The 26,883-nt window shown below is 36.6% G+C and overlaps 1 protein-coding gene across 1 annotated transcript in view; it reads right to left on the bottom strand.

The window, feature by feature from the left end:
• DNAH12 (dynein axonemal heavy chain 12) overlaps positions 1–26,883 on the bottom strand; it is a 178,720-nt gene that overhangs the window by 18,977 nt on the left and 132,860 nt on the right. Inside the window, exons 56-65 of the mRNA XM_043886738.1 lie at positions 22,854–23,068; positions 21,585–21,777; positions 18,902–19,094; positions 11,375–11,547; positions 9,646–9,786; positions 4,621–4,779; positions 4,308–4,452; positions 2,307–2,457; positions 1,609–1,862; positions 1,275–1,415 (exon numbers count right to left, since the gene is read on the bottom strand). Coding sequence (XP_043742673.1) covers positions 1,275–1,415; positions 1,609–1,862; positions 2,307–2,457; positions 4,308–4,452; positions 4,621–4,779; positions 9,646–9,786; positions 11,375–11,547; positions 18,902–19,094; positions 21,585–21,777; positions 22,854–23,068 — 1,765 coding nt within the window. The remainder of the gene's footprint in view (positions 1–1,274; positions 1,416–1,608; positions 1,863–2,306; positions 2,458–4,307; positions 4,453–4,620; positions 4,780–9,645; positions 9,787–11,374; positions 11,548–18,901; positions 19,095–21,584; positions 21,778–22,853; positions 23,069–26,883) is intronic.

Raw genomic sequence — 26,883 nt, 5'->3', positions numbered from 1 at the left:
ACTGCTGGACTTCTGTACAAACTAAGATATATTCATTCACTCAGTTCAGTTCAGTCACTCAGTTGTGTCTGACTCTTTGCGACCCCATTAACCACAGCACACCAGGCCTCCCTGTCCATCACCAACTGCCGGAGTCTACCTAAACCCATGTCCATTGAGTTTGTGATGCCATCCAGCCATCTCATCCTCTGTTGTCCCATTCTTCTCCTGCCCTCAATCTTTCCCAGCATCAGGGTCTTTTCCAATGAGTCAGCTCTCTGCATCAGGTGGCCGAAGTATTGGAGTTTCAGCTTCAGCATCAGTCCTTCCAATGAACACCCAGGACTGATCTCCTTCAGGATGGACTGGTTGGATCTCCTTGCTGTCCAAGGGACTCTCAAGAGTCTTCTCCAACACCACAGTTCAAAAGCATCAATTCTTCAGTGCTCAGCTTTCTTTATAGTCCAACTCTCACATCCATACATGACTACTGGAAAAACCATAGCCTTGACTAGACGGACCTTTGTTGACAAAGTAATGTCTCTGCTTTTTAATATGCTGTCTAGGTTGGTCATAACTTTCCTTCCAAGGAGTAAGCATCTTTTAATTTCATGGCTGCAATCACCAACTGCAGTGATTTTGGAGCCCCCCAAAATAAAGTCAGCCACTGTTTCCCCATCTATTTGCCATGAAGTGATGGGACTAGATTCCATGATCTTAGTTTTCTGAATGTTGAGCTTTAAGCCAACTTTTTCACTTTTATCAAGAGGCTCTTCAGTTCCTCTTTGCTTTCTGCCATAAGGGTGGTGTCATCTGCATATCCAAGGTTATTGATATTTCTCCCGGCAATCTTGATTCCAGCTGTGCTTCCTCCAGCCCAGGGTTTCTCATGATGTACTCTGCAAGTAAGTTAAATAAGCAGGGTGATAATATACAGCCTTGATGTACTCCTTTTCCTATTTGTAACCACTTGTTGTTCCAAACTGTTGTTCCATGTCCAGTTCTAACTGTTGCTTCCTGACCTGCATATAGGTTTCTCAAGAGGCACATCAGCTGGTCTGGTATTCCCATCTCCTTCAGAATTTTCCACAGTTAATTTACTCAATAAATATTTATTTGAATATCTACTACATGCAAAGAAGAGCACAAACAATTGGGAATAAAATGATGAACAAGATAGGTACAATTTCTGTCTTCTTAGGAAATGCGTAAAGTTCAATATTAAATAAAATATTTATGTTCTCATATTTTTCACTGTAAAGCACATTTTAGAAGTTCCAAAGGCTGAATATTACCAGTTCCTTTCCTTCGCATCCACTGAAAAACTCAGGATCAGAAACTGGATCAGTGAGGTAAGACTGGAGGAGATTTAGCCGAAGACCAGTAGGAGGTTCATTAGTCATTTTGACTCCATTCTGTAGAATTGTTACTGGGAACTGAGACAAAACAAAGAGCATTATTCTAGATAACCAACTCAAGTCTTAAAAATGCATATAGTAGTGGATTAAAAGTAGGTATAAGAGAGGACTCCAGGAATATTTTTAAAACCTCTTAATGTTAAGCGTTTAAGATATACAATGTAATAGTTAACCAAATATACGTACTAAAATCCATAAGAAATAAACATACTTTTGGAGATGGGTAACTTGTGAGCCAAAGCCTAAAGGATGAGTTACAGACTTCAGGAGAAAAATCTTCACATATTTTTTCTAACATGGGCATCCAGGAGACAGCGAGGTGACAATTCTGTAGGCAAACCCAAGTTCCTTCCTCTATTGCTGCTTTAATCATTTTTGTTGCAATGGGTCCTTGTCCCTGTCCCAGTGAAATAGCTTGGAATTTATTTCCAGACATAGCTTTATCATTTGCAAATTTTAGCAGGCCTAAGAGGGCATAAAAATAAATGGTTTCACTGCTTATTCTAAAATTATAAAATATGCTTTACGTTTCAATATATACAAGTATTTAACTGTGAAAAACTCGAGTTATTACTTTTCCTTATATATACCAAATTTACTAAGTGATTTATAATCATCCAGGAAATAGATACTGAACAAGATGATTTATTCATAATTTCTTAAAGTTGGCAGTAGGCTTTCCTGGTGTCTCAGTTGTAAAGAGTCTGCCTGCCAACACAGGAGACACAGGTTTGATCCCTGGGTCAGAAGATCCCCTGGAAAAGGAACTTGCAATCCACTCCAGGATTCTTTCCTGGAAAAATTCCATGGACAGAGGAGCCTGGCAGGCTACAGTACATTGGGTCACAAAAGAATCAAACACAACTTAGTGACTAAACAACAACAAAAGTTGATAGTATATGCACTTACTGGCCATGGGATCTGCTCCTGGAGACAACACAAAAATTAAGGGAATGGTGCAATTTGAATCCAAATAACTCTTTGTCAAATCAAATGGTGGAGGCTCTACAAACTTTTTCCCTAGTTTGTCAGTTACATAATTAGTTATAGCTGGAGTTATCTGTTGAAGAGAGAAAAAATACAATCTTTAGAGTAATTTTTACTTTACAAAACAACTTTTTTCCCGAAAACTGACAAAGAGCAAACTATGAGTCTAATGGACAAGAAAAACATGCAGTATATGTCATAGACGAAGTACTAGCTTTCCTAATATATAAAAAGTACCAAAAAAAAAAAAGTACCTATAAAGTAATGGACAAGACTAACAATCCAAGAGAAAATGGGCAAAGAAGATAAACAGTGTATAGAAAATGAAATAGAAATGGATCTTAAACATGTGAAAGGAGGCTCAATCTCATTCAGTACAGCAGAGACTGCAAACTGTCCCATTCTGTGTCTCCTTTGGGTAATAGAATCCCAAGTTCTCCCAGCCTTTCATGCAGCTAGACATGGCCACGTGACCAAGTTTTGGTCAGAGAAATACAAATAGAAATTATATACAGAACTTTCAGATCCTATTTTTATAAGGAAACTGTTTGCCTTCAACACTCTCTTCTGTTCTATAGACGTGGTGTTTATGAGCTAGCTTCAATCTCGCTGACAAGGACCAAACTTCAGGAGACTTCTCTAGCGTGAGAAAAGAAACTTGAGTCTCTGGATGATCTTAAGAACCTCTGTACCCTGCCGGCCCTCAAGCATTTGCTTAGGGCTGTTAGGAAAGATAGAAATTAACTTCTATTTCATTTACGCTACTGTATTTTAGGTCTCTTTGTTACAGGAGCTTAGTCTATACCATAATACTTAAAAATAAGAAAAATACAGATTATAATTATATTAGATACCATTTTTCTCCTACCAGTGAAAGTGTTAGTTGCTCAGTTGCGTCTGACTCTTTGCAACCCCACAGATTGTAACCCATCAGGCTCCTCTGTCCATGGGATTCTTCAGGCAACAATACTAGAGTGGGTAACCATTCCCTTCTCCAGGCGATCTTCCTAACCCAGGGACTGAACCTGGCACTCCCACATTGCAGGAAAGATTCTCTACCATCTGAGCCATCCTTATCAGATGGTTAAATAAATGGGACAACAATAGCCTCTGTGTACTCATCCCTAGATTGTTTATTTTTCACGGTAGGCTAAAACCTGTTAGCTCAAAAGTCCATTGGCACCAAATTCAAAATATTACATATTCAACTGTTTTAAACATAGCCTAAATAAGCAGATTTTTAGCCATTTAGAGCTTGTCTACTTTGCAACAGACAAAGGATGAGGTGGTTGGATGGCATCACTGACTCAATGGACATGAGTTTGAGCAAACTCAGGGAGACAGTGAAGGACAAGGAAACCTGGTGTGCTGCAGTTCATAGGATCGCGAAGAGTCGGACACAACTTAGCGAGTGAACAACAATAGCAGATTCGACACTACAAAAGAAGAAATCACCACATTTAAAGACAACAATAGGAACTGTCCAACTGAGGCAAAGTGATACAAAAAATTTTTAAGTAATTAACAGAGTATCAGACACCTGTGGTATAATATCAAGTAGTATGCATGCTAAGTTCCTTCTCGTGTCGGACTCTGTATGACCCTATGGACTGTAGGGCCCCAGGCTCCTCTGTCCATGGGGATTCTCCAGGCAAGAATACTGGAGTGGGTTGCCATGCCCTCCTCATCAAGCAGTGTAATGTATATTTAATTGAAATCATGGGCAAAAAATATTTGAAGAAATAATAACCAAAGTTTTTCTCAAGTTGAAGAAAACTATAAACCTACAGGTCCAAGGACCTCGGCGAACCCATCTGAGCATCTGAAATGAAGGTTAAAGTACCAAATAATAGTAGCTTCAAGCCTAGTGTTTTATAAGTGGCAGATTATCTAGGTTCCAAATAGAACCCATTTGTTTTTTACCTTATCAGGTCTTAAGCACCGAAGAATGATTATTTTCTGTAGCTCATTTAGCCTTGTATCCATTGGTGCTGGAAATTTAGCATTGTGCGGCTCCTTACTGTCATAGATCTCCCGCCATTCAGACAGATTGTCATAAAAATGATCCCTAATGGAAAGAAAAGCTTAACAATTATCCTTTCACTGAGAAACACCGAAAGAAATCATTGAATGAGGAGATGAATCAAGACAGTTTTAGAACTGTTTTTTAAAGATCACTAGATTACAGATTTACCCATCACCATTCGGTGCTAAGTCATCATGTTTAAACAAGTACCTGAGTCCTCTGAAGGCAGGAAATTCACTTGCACGACAAATTTCCTCCCAGCTTTTGTCCTGTAGCCAAGTTGGATCAGGATTTTTCTCAGCACTCTTAAGACTTACTCCTCCAGTTAAAAGAAACATCAGTTCCTGGTATTCAATCTCTTTCTTTGCCCTGTGTTCCCAAAATAAGGACTGCTGTAAATTGTTTTAACATTAAATGAAGTCAATTTCTGCTTCTATAGCGTGGATAAAATAATCAGAACTGACTTATACTACTGCTGTTAACAACTAGAAAAAACAGAAAAAAAAAGTCAAAGAATCAATTATTTTTAGAAATTATAATAGCCAATGAAGGATTGTGGAACCTGAAAAACAGGGAGACAAGGTGATCCCTATGATTGCCTCAGCTATCTGCCTGGAGGCACTTTTCAGACTATAAAGCGAGCGGAGGGGGAAATCAAAGTCAGAAACTAGGAGTATTGTGGAGTTGAAGAGAAAGAGGTCAGAGTTAAGGAAGGCTGAGGTGACTGGAATTTGTGGGCAGAGTACCAGAGGGAGGGAGATTCATGGAAAAGGAGCTCCGGAAATCTGCATACACATCCTCTTGATTCTTTCATTAAATGCCAAGTTATGTATGTGGACGGTAAAACTCCAAGAACCCAGGCAAAGAATATCTAAGGAGCTGTAAACTAAGTAGCTATCAAAACTCACACAGGACTTAAGATATGAGTTATTGCCAACTAGACTTGAATCTTGATTAAACACCAGGACAATTCAGTGGTGACACTGGCGGGATTATACCTTAGTAGTGAAGCTAACCTAGCTGTAGAATAAAGTCTATTCTAAAACTGCTGCAAGAAAGCGTAAAAAAAAGGGGGGGGGGCTTGAAAAAGTCAAACGATTCAGTATAATTTAAGTATATGCAAAGTAAAGTCTAGAGCAAAGTCTAGAGCTCTTAAAGAAATTAAAAAACAAACAAACCAACAAACAAAACCACCAGCATTCACCAAAGTAAAACTCACAACATCCATAACCAGGAGAAAAATCAGTATGTAGATACAGATATAGAAGTGGTAGAGATGATATAACAAGCAGACAAGAATGTTAAAAGAGCTATTATAAATATGCTGAAGGAGTGAAAGTGAAACATGAACATGATGAAGAGAGAAGTGGGCAACATAAAGAAAATAATCAATGAAACTTTCAGAGATAAAGAATTAAAATCCGAAAGAAAAATTCACTGAATTTTTCTAAGGTTTATAAAAGCTGAAAGTATCCATTACCAGAAGACTTATACCATACGAAATGCTAAAGGAAGCTTCAAGGAGATGCAAATTTGAATCAACAAAAAAGAATAAAGAGCATCAGGAATGGTTAACTAGTAGATAAAGATAAAAGGTATTTTCCTATAATTTGTCTCTTTAAAAAAATAATTGACTATTTAGAGCAAAAGAGCAATGTGCTGCAGACTTTATAACATATGCACAAGTGAAATATAAAACAATAAAACAAAAGCTATAAGGGAGAGATGAAAGTATATTGTTTCAAGGTCTTTCATATGTATATAATATATAATATATATATGTATACACACACATAAATATATATATACTTTTCTCTCTCCCCTTATACCTTTTACCTTATACCTGTCACATATATATGCAAATCAAAAGATATACTGTGACCCTAACAAATCACTAAAATAATAAAACATAAAATTATAGCTAATAAATGAACAAAGGAGATAAACTGGAACCACAAAAATACTCAAAGAAAAACAGAAAATGAGGAAATGCAATAAAGAACAGATCAGCAAAACAGAAAATAAAATCATAAGATGGTAGATTTAAATATAACTCTATTATCTCACTGAATATAAATAGTCTATAAACGATTTTATTAAAGGTAGTGATTATCAGATTGGATAAAACAAGTAAGCCCCAACTACATGCTATCTACAAATATAGTTTAAATATAAAACAAATAGGTTAAGTGAAGTAAGCCAGAAAGATAAAGAACATTACAGCATACTAACACATATATATGGAATTTAGAAAGATGGTAACGATAACCCTATACGCAAAACAGAAAAAGAGACACAGAAGTACAGAACAGACTTTTGAACTCTGTGGGAGAATGTGAGGGTGGGATGTTTCGAAAGAACAGCATGTATATTATCTATGGTGAAACAGATCACCAGCCCAGGTGGGATGCATGAGACAAGTGCTCGGGCCTGGTGCACTGGGAAGACCCAGAGGAATTGGGTGGAGAGGGAGGTGGGAGGGGGGATCGGGATGGGGAATACGTGTAACTCTATGGCTGATTCATATCAATGTATGACAAAACCCACTGAAATGTTGTGAAGTAATTAGCCTCCAACTAATAAAAAAAAAATAAAAAAGAAAAAAAAATAAAAGTAAAAGTATGGAAAAATATATACGATGCTAACAGTACTCAAAAGAAAGCTGGAGGGTCTACAATAATAGCATACAAAGTAGATTTCAGAGCAATGGTATTACCAGGGATTTTAAAAGGTCAAATCAATTTATCAGATGAACCTAACAGTCCTAATCATTTACACATCTACTAACAAAATGTCAAAACACAAAGTAGTATTGATGGAACGGCAGGAGAAATCTCTGCAGAGATTCCAAATCTCCCTCGATAATTGAACAAATAGAAAAGCAATAAGAATATAGAAGATATATGGACCATCTTAACCTTCTTGACTTTTTTTAGAACATTCCACCCAAGAACAGCAAAATTACACAGTCTTTTCAAGAGCACACAGAACATTTACAAAGACAGATCATATTCTGGACCATCTAATGTCTCATTCATAAAATTTATGGACTAGGAATAACTATGGAGACAGAAAGTAGATGAGTGTTACTGGGGCTGGTAGTAGGAGCAAGAATTGACTAAATTGCCACAAGGAAACTTCTGGGGATGATAGAAGTACCCTAAAACTGGATTTTGGTGATGGTTGCACAATTGTATAAGTGTACAAAAAAAATCATCTAACTGTATTCTTAAAATGGTGAGACTGCATGATATGTCAATAATATCTAATAAAGCTGAAAAAACAAAAGGGTATCTCTATTGAGTAACTTCCATTTATATTAATAGATAAAGGTGCAAAAGAACATTAACAGTGTATTCCCTTTGTGTAAGAAAGGAAAATAAGAAAAACATATACAAATTATGTAGATACAGATATACACATATGCTTCACAAAAATTTATTTGAAATGGATCATAGACCTAAATGTAAAATGCAAACCTATGAAATTCCTAGAACATAGGAAAAAATCTAGGAGGCTTTAGGTATGGCAATAACTTTCTAGATACAATACAAAAGGCATGATCCATGAAAGAAAGAATTGATAAGATGGGCTTCATTAAACTTTACAACATTTGCTCTGCGAAAGACACTGTCAGAAGAATAAGAAAGCAAGCCACACGCTGGGAGAAAATACTTCCCAAAGACGTATCTGATAAAGGACTATCATCCAACTCAACAATAAAAAATGAACAATCAAACCGATTAATAAATGGACAAAAGCCCGTACAGACACCTCACCAAAAAGATAAAAAGATAGCAAATAAGCAAACTTCATTATCATATATCATTAATGAACTGAAATTTAAAACAAGACAACACTCCACATCTATTAGAATGGTGAAATCCAGAACACTGACAAGACCAAATGCTAGCAAGGTTGTAAAGCAACAGGAAATCTCATTCACTGCTGATAGAAAGCAAAGGATTACGAGATGTACACTATATGCTTGTTGGGTCTCTTCTGGGACCTGTTATGTAAAATGGGCTTAAACTTCCACTTAGGACCCATTTTCAAAGTAATTTTCACAGAGAAAATATGAATCAAGAAGGAAAATCTTTTAATAATTTAACGGTCCCATAAATAAGAAAGTAAATCACTCCTCCAGCACTTTATTCTGCTCAATACGTGCTGGCTTCTGAGTTCCTGCTTCTTTCAGAATGTGGGTCAGTATCAACATTCAGGACCCCAAGGACCACAAGCCAAGATTCCTAAAAAGCTGAGGTGCCACGTGGAACATCTTGGAAGACAGTCTCTTACAAAACTAAATACAGCAAATTCCCATCGGCCATCTGTTTTACATATGGTAATGTAAGTTTCCGAGTTACTCTCTCCACACTCACAGAACTCAAACAGGGGCTTTGTATCAACCTAGAGGGCTGGGATGGGGAGAGAGAGAGGAGGGAGGTTCAAGAAGAGGGAGACATATGTATACCTATGGCTGATTCATACTGATGTTTGACAGAAAACAACAAAATTCTGTAAAACAACTATCCTTCAATGAAATAATAATTTTAAAAAACTTAATATGCTTATTCACGATCCAGCAATCACACTTAGTATCTAACTAAATAAGATAAAACATACATGTATCCAAACACCTGCACACAAATGGTTCCAGCAGTTTTATTCATACTTTTCAAAACTTGTAAGCAACCAAGATGTCCTTCAGTAGGTGAACAGATAAACTGTAGTATATGCAGACAATGAAATGTTACTCAGTGCTAAAAAGAAATGAATCATCAAGCCATCAAAAGACACAGAGAACCTTAAGTGCATATTAAGTGAAAGAAGTCAATCTAAAAACCCTATTTTTTTTTCTTTTGGCCATGCCACACACCACACGGTGGTATCTTAGTTCTCTGACCGGGACCAGCAGTGAAAGTGCCAAGTCCTAACCACTGGAACGCCAGGGAATTCCCTGAAAAAAAAAACTATTTCTTGATATGAATGGTAGTTACACAGATTTTTGCTTTTTAGGAATTTACTAGACTGTTGAACATTTTTTGAGTTCTTTTGTATAACCCAAATTTTAAAAGTCGAACATAAAAACACCAACACTGCTAGAGAGAAATGAACAACTAAATTCATGACTAAAAAACAGAGTAAAAAAAAAACATGATATCCTTATGTGAGAAGCCACTGATTAGGTTTTCCAGGTAGGTTTTTAAAATAAAGAAAAAGCAAGTAACTTACAAAAGAAGATTGGCACACAATAAAAAGGAAAACAACAGCTTGTCCTTCTCAAATAGTGATCGGCATATATTACAGTATAAGTTGTACGTAAAGTGGTCATTTAAATATCTCAGGCGCTTTTCCAAAATTTTGGATTTATTACTGAAAGGTTGAAAAAAGGAAAATACATTGAGTCAAGTTAAGCTAAGAAAAAATAAGTTACACATGAATTAACATACAAGTTTTATTTTATCAAAATAACCACTGTTAAAAACATGAAACTACACACACACACATCAAAAAATGGTGACATCTGAATAAGCTCTCTGGATTGTACCAATGTAAATTTTCTGGTTGTGATACTGTACTATAGGTATAGAAGGTGTTATCATTGGAAGGGAACCCTCATGCACTATTGGTGGAAATGTAAATTGGTACAGCCATTATGAAAAACAGTACAGAGGTTTCTCAAAAAAATTAAAAATAAAACTACCATACAATCCAGCAATTCCACTTCTGAGTATTTACCCCTAAAAAACTCCAAAAAACACAAACTCAAAAGATATGTGTGCCCCTACATATATTGCAGCATTATTGTTTTTCTAACTGAGGTATAGTTGATGTACAGCACAGTAATTCAGATATATACACTTCTAAAAATGTTTCCAAAAAAAAAAAAAAATGTTTCCAAAGTGGATGCACTATATTACATGAGGGTTCTGATGACTTCACATCCTCACCGACTTGCTATTGACATTTACGTCAATTCTTCAGCTTGAATATCCTCCATCATGTAGGGTGAGTTAACTCAAATTCCAAATCCCAGCTGGGAAAGCTTAGGGATTTCAATCACTCAGGAAAGACTGTTCTACCAAGATCCCATGTAGAACACATATGCTAGGCTCAAATCATATTTTTCTTCTACTTAACAAGTTACTTAATACCAGACATTGTTAAAAATACTTTACAAATATTATCTTTTAATTCTCAAAACAATTCTTAAAGGTAGGTACTATTATTATCCCTATTTTACAGATAAGGAAAATGGAAGCAATTACAGAAAATACCAGACATTGTTAAAAATACTTTACAAATATTATCTTTCAATTCTCAAAACAATTTTTAAAGGTAGGTACTATTATTATCCCTATTTTACAGATAAGGAAAATTGAGGCAATTACAGAAAAGTTAACTGTCTTGCCTGTATTCATGTAGCTATTATGTGGCAGAACTGAAATTTAATCCCTTACTCCAGTCTAATTCCAAGATCTGTATACATTCATTAATTGGTTAAAGTGAAAACATCTAGCAAATGATTAGAAATGTGGAGCTGAAACTTCTTAGGGACCTCAAGGCTGGAGGAAGATAAACTGGAGTTGCTAGCAAAGATAGGTTATTGCCTTAGCAAAATATTTAAAAGAAAGGTGGGGAAAGGACTAAAGCTAATCCCTCTATGCTTAAATCTCGAGTTGGAGTGAAATAAAACTTAGAAGAGAGGTCTGCTTGCTTGCTTTCTCCTTCTTTCTTTCCTTCCTTCCTCCCTCCCTTCCTCCCTTTCTTCCTCCTTTCCTTCCCATCCTTCCTTCTTTCTTTCCGTCACTTCTTCCTTCATTCCTTCACTTTCCCATATTTTGTAATGATCAACAATGAATATGTATTATATAAATAATAAGAAAAGTTATATATTTTAAATGGAAAGGATGGTGAAAATACAACCTAGGGAGAATGAATGACGCTAGAGAATGTTTACCTGTCATGAATAGAGTTGATATAAAGGTTCACAAACCAGATGAGAGAGTACTGGTACATGGGATCGATATTAGCCAGGTCTGCAATGCTAAAGAATAACACTGATGAATGTTTAGCAATGGGTCTATAACCTTCTCGAGACTCTGCTATTTTGAGTTCTGTTTTTTCTGCAATCTGCAAGAAGAGAAAAATCAAAATGAAGAAATAGGACATGTGTTTTAATTATGTATTTTTCATACAATGAAATTTATATTAAAAATATCCCCTAAGTTAATGAAAAAATTATAGGGGCATGGATTACATAAAAGAGCTTTATTATGCTAACATCTATAAAGAAAGGGAAAGAAAGGAAGTAAGGAACTAGGGAGAGAGGGAAGAGAATGAAGACAGAGTGGAAAGAAGGAAGGTAAAAGAAAGAAAAATATCTTTACAGATCAAAGGTGTAACTACCCATCTATTATCTCTTTCTTATTTGAGGAAGACAAAGCTGTCAATCTTTGCTTATTCTTTGCCTCAATCTGACATGTATCTACTATTGTCACTCACCCTCTTTCAAACCTAGACAGCATACTATAAAGCAGAGACATCACTTTGCCAACAAAGTTCCGTATAGTCAAAAATATGATTTTTCTAGTAATCACATACGGGTGGCAGAGGTGGACCATAAAGAAGGCTGACTGCCGAAGAACTGATGCTTTCAAATTGTGGTGCTGGAAAAGATTCTTGAGAGTCCCTTGGACAGCTAGGAGATAAAACCTGTCAATCCTAAAGGAAATCAACCCTGAATCTTTGGAAGGACTGTTGCTGAAGCTGAAGCACCAGTGCTTAGGCCATCTGATGTAAAGAGTTGACTCATTAGAAAAGACCCTGATGCTGTGAAAGATTGAGGATGGGAGAAGAAGAGGGTGACAGAGGATGAGATGGTTGAATGGCATCGCCAACTTAATGGACATGAGTTTGAGCAAACTCAGGGAGATAGGGAAGGACAGGGAAGCATGGTGTGCTACAGTCTACGTGTTGCAAAGAGTCCAGCATGACTTAGTGACTGAACACCCTCTTTTATTTTAATAGGTCAGAGACAGAGGGAGAAGGAGAGAGAGAGAAAGTGTGTATGCGTGTATGGTTTAAGGCACCAACATGTTGCCAGAACCCAGCACAAAGTCTAGCAAAGCAGGAATTCGGAAGTATTTGTTGGCTGTTTATTTGTTGTTCTTGTTACATTAAGAACACCTTTTTTTTCAGTGAGATTCTCATAATTTTAACTTTTTCTAATAGGGGTATAGATAGATATTCAACCTCTAAAAGAAAAAAAAAATTCTTCAAGTCAATCATCATTCCAATGACAACTCAGTATGATAGGTTGATATTCTATAGGAAAAACATATAGAGCGCTTTTCCAACCCACTCTCCTTTCTTTGAACATGCTATCTACAGACTCTGATGAATAAGTTGCCTATGTAGCCATGTTTATACTGAATGATTCTGTTTTCAGCTGATTCAATCAGGTGGTAGGGACAGAACCAGACCAAATATAAGCTAATACATTTTCCTTCCAGAGAATTAGATCTTCAGGAGCATCAAAAACTGAAATCAGGTGGTGCTCAGCCTTAGAGCTAAAAGGTACCAGAGTTGGTTTCTATGTGCAAGATAAAATTACAAAGTAACAGTTCGGAAGTTTTACAGAAAAGAACTTAGTCTCCAGATGGAGCAGAAAGAAGCACATATGAGGACCACACAACCGTAGAGAAAAGGAGAGGCAAAGAGCATAGAAATCTAATACTTTCCCTTCATTCCTGAGGCCTACATGTACTTCCTACACCTGGGAAAGTAAAATAACCCCGATTTGAGTGGGTTTGTGTTCCTTACAAGCAAATTTTTCCCCAAATTACAGTATAACTACAATTAAAAGTAAGTTTTGAAGCTCCATCTTGACTATAAGTAAAACAAAGTTATCAACAATGGAAATGAATGACATCTTTACAAAAGAACATGATCTTAGTATTCTCATTTAAATCTTCTGTTATTTAACCCTTAATTTTTCAGCTAAGTACTATTTACCACTGCAGTGATCAATGCAAAGAAATGATTACTTTTCAGTGATCAATGCAAAAAAAATGATTACTTTGCAGTGATCAGTGCAAAGAAATAGAGGAAAACAATAGAATGGGAGCAACTAGAGATCTCTTAAAGAAAATTAGAGACACCAAAGGGACATTTCATGCCAAGATGGGCACAATAAAGGACAGAAATGGGATGGACCTAACAGAAGCAGAAGATACTAAGAAGAGGTGGCAAGAACTATACAAAAAGAACTTCATGATCCAGATAACCACAATGGTGTGATCACTCACCTAGAGCCAGTCATCCTGGAGTCTAAAGTCAAGTGGACCTTAGAAAACATCACTACAAACAAAGCTAGTGAAGGTGATAGAATTCCAGATGAGCTATTTCAAGTCCTGAAAATGGTGCTGTTAAAGTGCTACACTCAATATGCCAGCAAATTTGGAAAACTCAGCAGTGGCCACAGGATCGGAAAATGTCAGTTTTCACTCCAATCCCAAAGAAAGGCAATGCCAAAGAATGTTCAAACTATTGCACAATTGCACTCATCTCACACACTAGCAAGTAATGCTCAAAATTCTCCAAGCCAGGCTTCAACAGCATGTGAATTAAGAACTTCTAGATGCTCAAGCTGAATTTAGAAAAGAAAGGAATCAGAGATCAAAATGCCAACATGCGTTGGATCATCAAAAAAGCAAAAGAGTTCCAGAAAAACATCTACTTCTGCTTTATTGACTATGCCAAAGCCTTTGATTGTATGGATCACATCAAAATGCGGGAAATTCCTAAAGAGATGGGAATACCAGACTGCCTGACCTGCCTCCTGAGCAATCTGTATGCAGGTCAGGAAGCAACAGTTAGAACTGGACATGGAACAACAGACTAGTTCCAAATAGGAAAAGGAGTACATCAAGGCTGTATATTGTCCCCCTGCTTATTTAACTTATATGCAGAGTACATCAAGAGAAATGCTGGGCTGGATGAAGCACAAGCTGGGATCAAGATTTCGGGGAGAGATATCCATAACCTCAGATATGCAGATGACACCACCCTTATGGCAGAAAGCGAAGAAGAACTAAAGAGCCTTTTGATGAAAATGAAAGAGGAGAGTGAAAAAGTTGGCTTAAAACTCAACATTCAGAAAACTAAGATCATGGCATCTGGTCCCATCACTTCATGGCAAATAGATGGGGAAACAGTGGAAACTGGCTGACTCTATTTTTTTGGGCTCCAAAATCACTGCAGATGGTGATTGCAGCCATGAAATTAAAAGATGCTTACTCCTTGGAAGGAAAGTTATGACCAACCTAGACAGCATATTAAAAAGCAGAGACATTACTTTGCCAACAAAGGTCCATCTAGTCAAAGCTATGGTTTTTCCAGTAGTCATGTATGGATGTGAGAGTTGGATTATAGATGAAGCTGAGCACCGAAGAATTGATGCTTTTGAACTGTGGTGTTGGAGAAGACTCTTGAGAGTTCCTTGGACTGCAAGGAGATCCAACCAGTCTATCCTAAAGGAGATCAGTCCTGGGTGTTCACTGGAAGGACTGATTGTGAAGCTGAAACTCCAATACTTTGGCCACCTGATGTGGAGAGCTGACTCATTGGAAAAGACCCTGATGCTGGGAAAGATTGAAGGCAGGAGGAGAAGGGGACGTCAGAGGATGGGGTGGCCGACTCAAAGGCCGAGTTTGAGTAAACTCCGGGAGTTGGTGATGGACAGGGAGGTATGGCATGCTGCAGTCCATGGGGTCGCAAAGAGTCGGACATGACTGAGCTACCGAGCTGAACTGAACTGAACCATTTACCATTAACGGCAACAACAAGCAAAAACATTTAGCAAATATTGTTATTATTTTTAAAGAGTAAATAATAATTTAACTCAGGTTTCCAAGGCTTTATCTATAGTATATTTATAAATAGCATTATATTTACATATACTTGAACCCTTAGTATGAACACATACAGATTTTTTATTAATTATCATTAATAACCTAAAATCAAACAATTTGTTGTTTTCTAACAAATAAACAATGTGAGCATATGATGCTAAAAAACTGAAGTGTGAAATTTGCTAAGAGGAGAATTTGTTATCTGTAAAAATTTCCTGATATTTATATAGTAATATTTATATATATATTATACTTTCCTAGAATCCACCAGACTATATTTCAGTCATGATGACTTTTGTAGGGGGAAACTCTGAAACCTATAGAACAAATCCTTAAAGTTTTGCTTGTGTTTGTTTGATCTTATGGTTTGGGATAAAAAGGAAAGGTGGGTTTTAGGCTATGTGCAAAGACTTGCTGTGAAGATGTGTTTTCTGACATTGAGTGGGTGGAATAGAAGTCATGGCCAGATACAGAGCAAGTTTTAAATCAAAATATATAGTGATTTCTAAATTATGTTTGTAAAGATCAATGAGACCTAGTCAAAAAGACATGATTAAATTTCTCTCTCTTTGTAAGATACAGTATTTGAACAAATAATATTGATATCTACTTTCCTCTTTGAACTTAATAGAAAATAAGCTGATAAATGCTTCCTGTCTTTCCTTTCCCTTTGAAAAAACATGTGGTGAGAGCAAAGTGAGGAATGGGTTCTGTTCTAATAGATGGCAATTGGGAAGGCAGACATTATCCCTAGATGAGAGACTCCTCTAAGACACCACTCCTTTTGGCTCTCTTGAAATGAAAAACACAAGCACAAAGCAATACAGTACACCCAAAGAGAGTCATTTCCATCACATTCACATAAAACTAAACCCATCCCAAAGGGAAGTCCTCTACCCAAAACTGGGGTGAGTAAGGTAGGGTGCAAACAGAAGGATGCCGAGCAACTAGTGAAATTTCTACTTAGGATTCTTTTTATTTTTTAATTATCCCAATACTAAAAATATGTTTAGTTCATTGGGTGGGCCAAAGAGGATAGAAGGGTCTGAAAATCATTAAAGTAAGCCTATTGAAGTCAGTCTGTATTATCATTTCATTGTGTAAACTTGGGGCTTAACTACTTTTTCTGGGCCCTACTTTTCTCAACTATGAAATGCTAAAATGACTAAGGCCGCTTTAACCTGTAACACTAGGATTATATTTTTTTAAGACAATATAAAAATACCATTTAAAAATTTTTTTTAAATAAAAATACCAGCCAAAGGCTGCATTAGATTAACTTGCAACAAGTATGCTATTGTGCGAGCCTTCCTTCCTCTCCCTGCCACTCCCAACTCTCACACCTCCTCCCTCTCAGACAGATGACGAGGCAACACCGGAAGAACATCCTCATCAGCTCCTAGAACCACTTACTGTCCAATTAAGTGGCAATGACCTCATACATCTTTTTTTTTTTTAACACTTTATAATTTTTTTTTTATTATTATTATTTTTTTCCAGTGGGTTTTGTCATACATTGATATGAATCAGCCATGGATTTACATGTATTCCCCATCCCCATCCCCCCTCCCACCTCCCTCTCCACCCGATTCCTCTGGGTCTTCCCAGTGCACCAGGCCCGAGCACTTGTCTCATGCATCCCACCTGGGCTGGTGATCTGTTTCACCATAGATAGTATACATGCTGTTCTTTTGAAATATCCCACCCTCACATTCTCCCACAGAGTTCAAAAGTCTGTTCTGTATTTCTGTGTCTCTTTTTCTGTTTTGCATATAGGGTTATCGTTATCACCTTTCTAAATACCATATATATGTGTTAGTATGCTATAATGTTCTTTATCTTTCTGGCTTACTTCACTCTATATAATGGGCTCCAGCTTCATCCATCTCATTAGGACTGGTTCAAATGAATTCTTTTTAATGGCTGAGTAATATTCCATGGTGTATATGTACCACAGCTTCCTTATCCATTCATCTGCTGATGGGCATCTAGGTTGCTTCCATGTCCTGGCTATTATAAACAGTGCTGCGATGAACATTGGGGTGCACCTGTCTCTTTCAGATCTGGTTTCCTCAGTGTGTATGCCCAGAAGTGGGATTGCTGGGTCATATGGCAGTTCTATTTCCAGTTTTTTAAGAAATCTCCACACTGTTTTCCATAGCGGCTGTACTAGTTTGCATTCCCACCAACAGTGTAAGAGGGTTCCCTTTTCTCCACACCCTCTCCAGCATTTATTGCTTGTAGACTTTTGGATAGCAGCCATCCTGATTGGCGAGTAATGGTACCTCATTGTGGTTTTGATTTGCATTTCTCTAATAATGAGTGATGTTGAGCACCTTTTCATGTGTTTGTTAGCCATCTGTATGTCTTCTTTGGAGAAATGTCTGTTTAGTTCTTTGGCCCATTTTTTGATTGGGTCATTTATTTTTCTGGAATTGAGCTGCAGGAGTTGCTTGTATATTTTTGAGATTAATCCTTTGTCTGTTTCTTCATTTGCTATTATTTTCTCCCAATCTGAGGGCTGTCTTTTCACCTTGCTTATAGTTTCCTTTGTAGTGCAAAAGCTTTTAAGTTTCATTAGGTCCCATTTGTTTAGTTTTGCTTTTATTTCCAATATTCTGGGAGGTGGGTCATAGAGGATCTTGCTGTGATTTATGTCGGAGAGTGTTTTGCCTATGTTCTCCTCTAGGAGTTTTATAGTTTCTGGTCTTACATTTAGATCTTTAATCCATTTTGAGTTTATTTTTGTGTATGGTGTTAGAAAGTGTTCTAGTTTCATTCTTTTACAAGTGGTTGACCAGCTTTCCCAGCACCACTTGTTAAAGAGGTTGTCTTTTTTCCATTGTATATCCTTGCCTCCTTTGTCAAAGATAAGGTGTCCATAGGTCCGTGGATTTATCTCTGGGCTTTCTATTCTGTTCCATTGATCTATATTTCTGTCTTTGTGCCAGTACCATACTGTCTTGATGACTGTGGCTTTGTAGTAGAGTCTGAAGTCAGGCAGGTTGATTCCTCCAGTTCCATTCTTCTTTCTCAAGATTACTTTGGCTATTCGAGGTTTTTTGTATTTCCATACAAATTGTGAAATTCTTTGGTCTAGTTCTGTGAAAAATACCGTTGGTATCTTGATAGGGATTGCATTGAATCTATCACACATCACAAGCAAGGAAATCGAAACTGTAATCAAAAATCTTCCAGCAGACCTCATACATCTTAAGTTCCAACCAGAAACAGAGGCAAGTCAAGTTCTCAAACGGAAGTTTTAGGTGAGGAGTCAATCAAAACTTGAATGAACCTGACTCGCTTACCCTACATATGGAACAACAGAAATTATACTAAAACTTTTTTTCACTCCAAATTTATTTCTTCTATTTATAGGTACCACATAGATGAAAAAACAGGTTTTGAATGATTCAACACTAAGAGATATTCTCTTTAAAACTAGTTTATGTGCTGTGGTGTTTTATGAATTATTTTCCTCTTCCCATAAGCCTACTACAGCACTTTACAGAGGAAGTGGGAGCAAACTGGACTCCAAAGAATCAAAAAATTTTCTAGGATTCTTTTTTTACCTGTTGTTTCTTGGTTATCTCGTTGGACATCAATTTAGCAGAGTCTAAGATTTTAATCGCACTTTCATCCTCTAAAATGTTTCCTTCTGAAGATGATAATGTTTCTAAAATTTTTTTCTCTATATCTTTCAGCTGTTTCTTATTAGCTGCAGACTGCAGAATCAGAGCATTTCGTTCCTCTTCTAACTCCGGTCTAAAAAGATGAAAACATCTCACCTAAATGTGTTGTATTTTATGTAAAGATTAGACATCACAATTTTGTAGGCATTTAAATATAACAATTTTGCAGACACATAACACAAATTAAGATGATTAACCTCTTTATCTTAAGGAAAAAATATTTCCATGAAAATGATAATTTGAGAAATTCAAGCCAAAAAAAGCATTAATTAGAAATATGTAAAATGCAGCAATAATATACACTATGTTAAGTCTAAAAACATGTTAGGTTTATCCTTATGGCTTAGCTCATTGTGTGAGAATAAGAGCTGGAAAGACACTAAGAATATGAAACTTCTATTCTTTGGCTTAATCATATTCAGTCTCATTTTCAACATCTCTTCTACAATAGCAGACACAGAAAAGATGACTCATCATAAAAAAGATAATACAAAAGATGACTCATCATCCAAAAGATGACTCATCATACTGGCTCAAAGTAAAAGACAGAACTGGCACTTAATACCTTAACAAAGACGGTATGAAACTTCAAACAACATAGTTCATGTTATAGAATATGTTATGACATGGTTCTGTCTTAGATATTATGCAAGTGGGATAAATACTGAAAATAACTAAAGTACTTCATGGTACATATTTTCACTTATAATTTGATTTCATTTAATTGACTACTTGATAATGTTATATTAAGCTTCAAGTTGAGTCAAAGATTTCCTTCAGGAAGCAATTCTTTTTTTTTAAATAGTTATTTAGTTGGGTGTGCTAGGTCTTAGTTGCAGCATGTGAGATCTAGTTCCCTGACCAGGGATAAACGATGGGCCTGCATTGGGAGCTTACAGTCTTAGCCACTTGAAGGGAAATCCCAGGAAGGAATTCTTTACTAGTAGCCCTTCCAGGGATCATAATATTTTTTTCTCATTTAAAAAAAATAACACATGCTAGTAATGGAAAAATACATAAAGAAAATAATGAGTTATCCATAATCTTACCATTCTAAGGATTATCACTATTAATATTCTGGTGTATTCTTTCTCAATCTTTTTTTCATATATATGGATATCATGTATTAACTTTTGAAAAACAAATTATCCCTACCATATATAGTTTTATATCCTGCTTTTTCATTCTTGTCCTAAGTATTTTCTTATTTCATTAATGTTCTGTATATGTCTTTGAACACACTTCTGATTTTGTCCAAAACATACATTTCAAGAAACAAAATTTTTTGTTTCAAACAATCAGATACAAATCAAAAGCCATAGCGCATCACCTAAATCCTATTACCCATACTAAAAGCCCAATATAACATGGTTGGCTTATAACTTATTTGTTATAGAATGATTGTTTTAAAGAATTCTATATTTGTTTAATCTATAATGACAAAGGAGATCAAACCAGTCCATCCTAAAGGAAATCAATCCTGAATATTCACTGGAAGGACTGATGCTGAAGCTAACGCGCCAGTACTTTGGCCACCAGATGTGAAGAGTCAACTCATTAGAAAAGACCCTGGTGCTGGGAAAGACTGAAGGCAAGGGAGAAGAGGGCAGCAGAGAATGAGTTAGTTAGACAGCATCACTGACTCAGTGGAAATGAATTTGAGCAAACTCCAGGAGATAGTGAAGGACAGGCAAGCCTGGCGTGCTGCAGTTCATGGGACCGCGAAGAGTGGGACACAACTTAGTGACTGAACAGCAACAATAAAATTTAGACAAGGTTTCGGAATAATCACATAACAAAAGTATTCAGTTCAGTTCAGTTCAGTCGCTCAGTCATGTCCGACTCTTTGCGACCCCATGGACTACAGCATGCCAGGCCTCCCTGTCCATCACCAACTCCTGGAGTTTACTAAAATTCATGTCCATTGAGTCAGAGATGCCATCCAGCCATCTCATCCTCTGTTGCCCCTTCTCCTCCTGCCTTCAATCTTTCCCAGCATCAGGGCTTTTCCAAGGAGTCAGTTCTTCACATCAGGTGGCCAAATTATTGGAGTTTCAGCTTCAGCATGTCCTTCCAGTGAATATTCAGGAATGATTTCCTTTAGGATGGACTGGTTGGATCTCCTTGCTGTCCAAGGGACTCTCAAGAGTCTTCTCCAACACCACAGTTCAAAAGCATCAAATCCTGGGTGCTCAGCTTTCTTTATAGTCCAACTCTCACATCCATACATGACTACTGGAAAAACCATAGCTTTGACTAGATGGACCTTTGTTGGCAAAGTAATATCTCTGCTTTTTAATATGCTGTCTAGGTTGGTCATAACTTTTCTTCCAAGGAGCAAGCATCTTTTAATTTCATGACTGCAGTTAACATCCGCAGTGATTTTGGAACCCCCCCAAAATAAAGTCTGTCACTGTTTCCACTGTCTCCCCATCTATTTGCCATGAAATGATGGGACCAGATGCCATGCTCTTAGTTTTCTGAATGTTGAGCCTCAAGCCAACTTTATGGCCTACAAATATTCTTTTCTAGAGTATCTGAAAGTATCTAAGAAAATACATACCTCTCCTTTGCAACAACAATACCAAGTAATTGATCTTCAAGTCCTTCTGGAGTTATCATGAAATTGAGCAAAGATACCTTTGTAGCCAGCTCTGGCATATAATGTGGATTTCTCAACTTTGTGGTGATATAAAACTTGAAATCAAAGGAATACTCAATAATGACCTCACCAAGTCTGATGCAATCAATGCCACCTGTATTTCAGAGAAAAATGCATAATAAATCAGCCAAAGTTACATAGCCCTTCCCCTTCTGTTAAAACCCATCCTAGGTTACAAGTGAAACATCATAAAGTAATTTCAAATAGAATACAAGTGTTGCAAAAGTCACAGACACAGAGGCAAGTAAGCAATTATATAGCATGAATCATTAATTTTGGGGTAATATAAGATATTTTTTCTGGTTGTTATGGAGCCTTCTAAATTAAGATTCCTTTTGATCTTACTTCCTCTATTAATTTTCAATAATGGTTCCAAAATTATTTCTATATGACTAAAGCTCTTTGTTGGAGAAGACTCTGGAGAGTCCCTTGGACTGCAAGGAGATCCAACCAGTTCATCTTAAAGGAGATCAGTCCTGGGTGTTCATTGGAAGGACTGATGCTTAAGCTGAAACTCCAGTACTTTGGCAACCTCATGCAAAGAGTTGACTCATTGGAAAAGTCCCTGATGAGGGACTGGGGGCAGGAGGAGAAGGGGATGACAGAGGAGGAGATGGTTGGATGGCATCACCAACTCGATGGATTTGGGTTTGAGTAAACTCCAGGAGTTGGTGATGGACAGGGAGGCCTGGTGTGCTGCGAATCATGGGGTCACACAGAGTCGGACACGACTGAGCAACTGAACTGAACTGAACTGAAAGCTCTTAAAGGACTAGAGTTTGACAGAGAAAAAATTTTATAAGCAGAAAGATATACAAGGTGGACAATGTTTACCTAAGGTTAACTCTGGTCCACATTAACCATTACTATTTGTAGTAATGGACTTTGTGTGGTCCTTGGTCATAAGATAAAGGAATTTCAGGCTGGATTCAACTTCCGTATGTTCTCTACTAAACAACAATCCAAATAACAGTGACTAAGGCAATCAAAGGAAGGCAAGGTATTTATTTTAGAATATATGATACTTGTTCAAATTTCTTTTCATGCATAACAATGACACAGAAGTTCTGCATTATTAAGATTATTATTAAAATTATGTAGTAGTTTTCTTCCCTCAAAGATAATCCAATCATCTTTCAGTTCTAGCAACTAATACCAATTGACTTCTACCTTGTTTAAAAGTTTGTCTAAGTAGTAAAGGTTCCAATGATGGATCCAGTTCTTCACCAACATTTTCTAATAGAAGTGGAGTTCCAAATTGAATACAGTTTTCCAGTGTTCTCATATAGTCTGCATCTGATAGCTTAATAACACTAAGCTGATTTTCTTTCTCAGAGTTTTTGATCCACTTATTGGCTTGACCCTGGGGATCAATCATTAAAGGCCTAAAATATAATAAGAAAAAATATGAGGGGACTAAATAGATGTTGAGATTTATCTAAAATTATATATTTTAAATAATAAACATCACCATCAATCTATACAAAGTGTTTCACATACATTATCAGGATAAATCTTCACAAAAGTTCTGTGAGGAAAAGGAAAAAGGAGTTTCATTCTCATTTATTTTTGAAATGAAGAAATTAAGTATTTTGCCCAAGGTTTTAAGGTTAAGAAACTAGGTTAATGTCAGTAGTAGGATCTCATGAATGTATAAGCTGTGCTCTTTCCAGTTTAACACATGGTCTTCATAGTAATTATAACACATATCATCTGTTAACATAATATGAAAAATAATCCTATGTATCTGATAAGAATTTAGAATAAAAGATCTACTGGGCTATAATGGATTTCCTTAGGTTATGAGTAGAACCATAAACTAAGTTTCCAAGGTTAGTCTAGTATATATTTGAGATCTATTTAAGAAATTTTTTCTATGTAAGTATGGTAAAAGACTTTGTGTTCAAGAACATACAATTCAGTTTCAGAGAATCAATATATTAGGTGCTTTCCTCTTCCTCAGTGATGATACTGACTGTCCTGGGTTCCTTTTGTATTCAGTACAATGCATTAAAATATTTTTTAAAATATTAACACAGAAAGGGGAATTTTCACTTCATATTACGTTGGCTTTCCCAGACATTCTTCTTTTATTTCAACAGTTTCTAGGGATAAAAATCCCCTTTCCCTCAGCCTAAAAATAAGCTCTTTAATCAACTAATCCCAGATAACTCTTTTCTTTTCTTTTCTTTCCTTTCCAAAAGACAAAACAATTCAACAACAGCTGTATGGTTGATTTCTTTCTCCACTCAAATTGTGCTGAAATCCTATAGAAAACACAAGAAGTCCAGATACCAGTTAAAATTTACTTTGCTATCACAGCAAACAGATGAAAAGTATTCTGGAAATGAGAAAGTTATTTTGCACACAATTGTTTAAAAGTTGCTAGTAGTTAGACTAGATGCTTTTAGTACCTTTCAGAGTCCTGTTTAAAGGGACATTTTTTCCCCTCCTTTTTTTTTTAATTTTTAATTTTATTTTTTATTTATTTTTTAAAAATTAGGCTAATTACTTTACAATATTGCAGTGATTTTTGCCATACATTGACATAACTTTATTATTGGAAAAAATATGGTATTTGTTCATTCCCCTACAAAAAGTAATAATTTCTGTAAATTAAGTTTTTTTAATGCTTATGTTCAAATCAAAGGACATGAGTTTGAGTGGACTCTGGGAGTTGGTGATGGACAGAGAGGCCTGGTGTGCTGCAGTCCATGGGGTCGCAAAGAGTCGGACGTGACTGAGTGACTGAATTCAACTAACTGAATGCTTATCTTGGTAATACCTAGATCAATCAATGTTCTCAGTAATGCAATAATTGGAGATCTTGGTTTTCTAAAAGAAATCCAACTCCTACTTAATACAATTTTATGTGAGTATTACAAATACAATCGGAAAACTGAGTTGTGTGTCTATCTGAAAAATAAGGCCATGCAGGGTTTTGTATCCCATGTGTACCTGACTGTAGGTATGAGAGTAATACTCAACTACGTTTGAGATCCAAAAGCAGGGCAGTCTAAAGAAAAAATCATTACTGATGTATGCTTCTAACAGCGGTAGTAATTTTGGGGAAAACATAGCTTTGCTGTTAAGTAGCCAGTTTTTTACTAATAAACAATAACAAAGAAGAAACAGTAAGCATTTTCATTGTGGTTAAAAAGTAAGCAAAGTCAGAATTTGAGATATAGATATTAAAATGAGGTATTTGAAGAAAATAATTATTTTTAAAAACTAACAGTTACTGAGCACTTATCACGTGCTAAGCACTTTCTTGGGCTTCCCTGGTGGCTCAGATGGTTAAGTGTCTGCCTGCAACGTGGAAGACCTGGGTTCGATCCCTGGGTCAGGAAGATCCCTTGGAGTAGGAAATGGCAACCTACTCCAGTACTCTTGCCTGGAAAATTCCATGGACCTACAGTCCATGGGGTCGCAAAGAGTTGGACATGACAGAACAACTTCACTTTCTTTCTCAAGCACTTTCTTAAAATTTACAATGAGTTTGGAGCTACTATTTATCCCCATTTACAGACGGGGCACTATTTACTCTCATTTCAAGAGAGAAAATGAGAGAGAAATATTTGACTCCAGATATCCTGATAGCAGAGTCTACACTACCCTCAACCACTGTGTAATATTATAAACAGACAAACCTTTAGAAATTATGAGCAAGCACAAGAAGAATTAATAATCAACTATAGTTCCAGCAGCATGAGTAGCTAAGTAACCAATAGAATTCCTTCTGCTACCAAGTACTGGTAGATAAAATATGACATTTCAAAAATACATAGGTGACATACATTTGAACTAAACATACATAAGGACAGAAAAACACAGGTGCCAGGAAAATATCTTTGTATGTGTGAGCTGAAATGACAGCTAGCCCTGGGGAGAGTGTCAGTACTAATAACAAGGGCTCCTTGAACCCATATGTAGCAGGAAAGTAAAACTGAAATCCCTGTATTAAGCTTAAACCCACAGAAGTCTTCGTGAATCATAGAAAAAAATCCAACTCTATTCATAAGGAGACAAGAAAGAAGTGTTCTGATTCTTGTCTCATCTTCAGCTTGGAAAAAGTTCTCTGAGAACCCATAACCATGGGTCAATAGTTTATGCAGGTTCAAGGGGCAAGTTTATACTATGTACATGATACAGGAAATTCCAGCTGGGAAACTTACATATATTGAGCCAATAACACTGGTATGAATCCTGGAAGAAGTAAGGATAAAATATACATTGTAGCTGCGGCAAGAGCAAAAGAAAAACTCAACCCTTGGAGGAGAGGTAGAAAAATGTCTTTGGCTAAAACATACCTTTACCAACCTTCACTAAGCAGAAATCCCTTAACTCTAGGAGGGGGTGTGAAACTCCTGTTCAAGATCAGCCAAGGCAGAATGCAAACTAAGCTGTCACAGGGAGGAGGGCCAGCAGGCTGAAAATATCCTACACTGAAGGCCCAATATGCACAGTGCCTTCGTAAGACTAGGAAATCAGAGTAACAGACAACTCTCACTTTGCCCCCAAAACAGCCTAACATGGAGTACTGAGCAAAAGCGATCTACCCTTAGGGGAACAACAAAAATAGAAAGAGACCCTGTCTGTGTCATGGGCATTCAGAACAGTTGAAAGTTGAAGGTAAAACTCTTAACACTGAGAAAAACACTCCAGAAAGCTATGCCTCATTCTCAGCATAGACCCATGGTTAGATTAAGTTGACACCACTGGTCCCCTAAACTTTACCGGAGTAACAACAAATTGTGCAACTCAATTCAAACCTAGTTCAACTGATGGTTAGACTGACTCAAACCTCTGTACTAATGGAGCGACAGAAGAAGAGGCATGCCCATTTCCAGGAGTTAATATAATGCCCAGTTCCTACTGTTAGACTGAAAATACCTTGCATTCAATCAAATATTATGAGATATTTAGATAAGCACGGGAAAAAAACTCAAACCATTCTCAAGAGACAAAAGAAACTAACAGGAACAGCTTCAAAGATGACACAAACATTGGAAATATTAGATTTGTAGTTTTTTAAATAACTGTGTTTAAAATGTAAAACAGCCAGTGAAAAAACTGGACGACATGCCTCAAGAGACAACCATCAGCAGAGGTGAACTATAAGGAAGAGTTAAATGGAAATACTAGAAATAAAAAATACGTAAACTCTATAGAATTTATTTCATGGGCTGCATAGACGCAA

Source organism: Cervus elaphus, chromosome 24, assembly GCF_910594005.1.
Source record: "Cervus elaphus chromosome 24, mCerEla1.1, whole genome shotgun sequence".
Lineage (NCBI taxonomy): Eukaryota > Metazoa > Chordata > Mammalia > Artiodactyla > Cervidae > Cervus > Cervus elaphus.
This window is presented reverse-complemented; position numbering and strand designations above follow the sequence as displayed.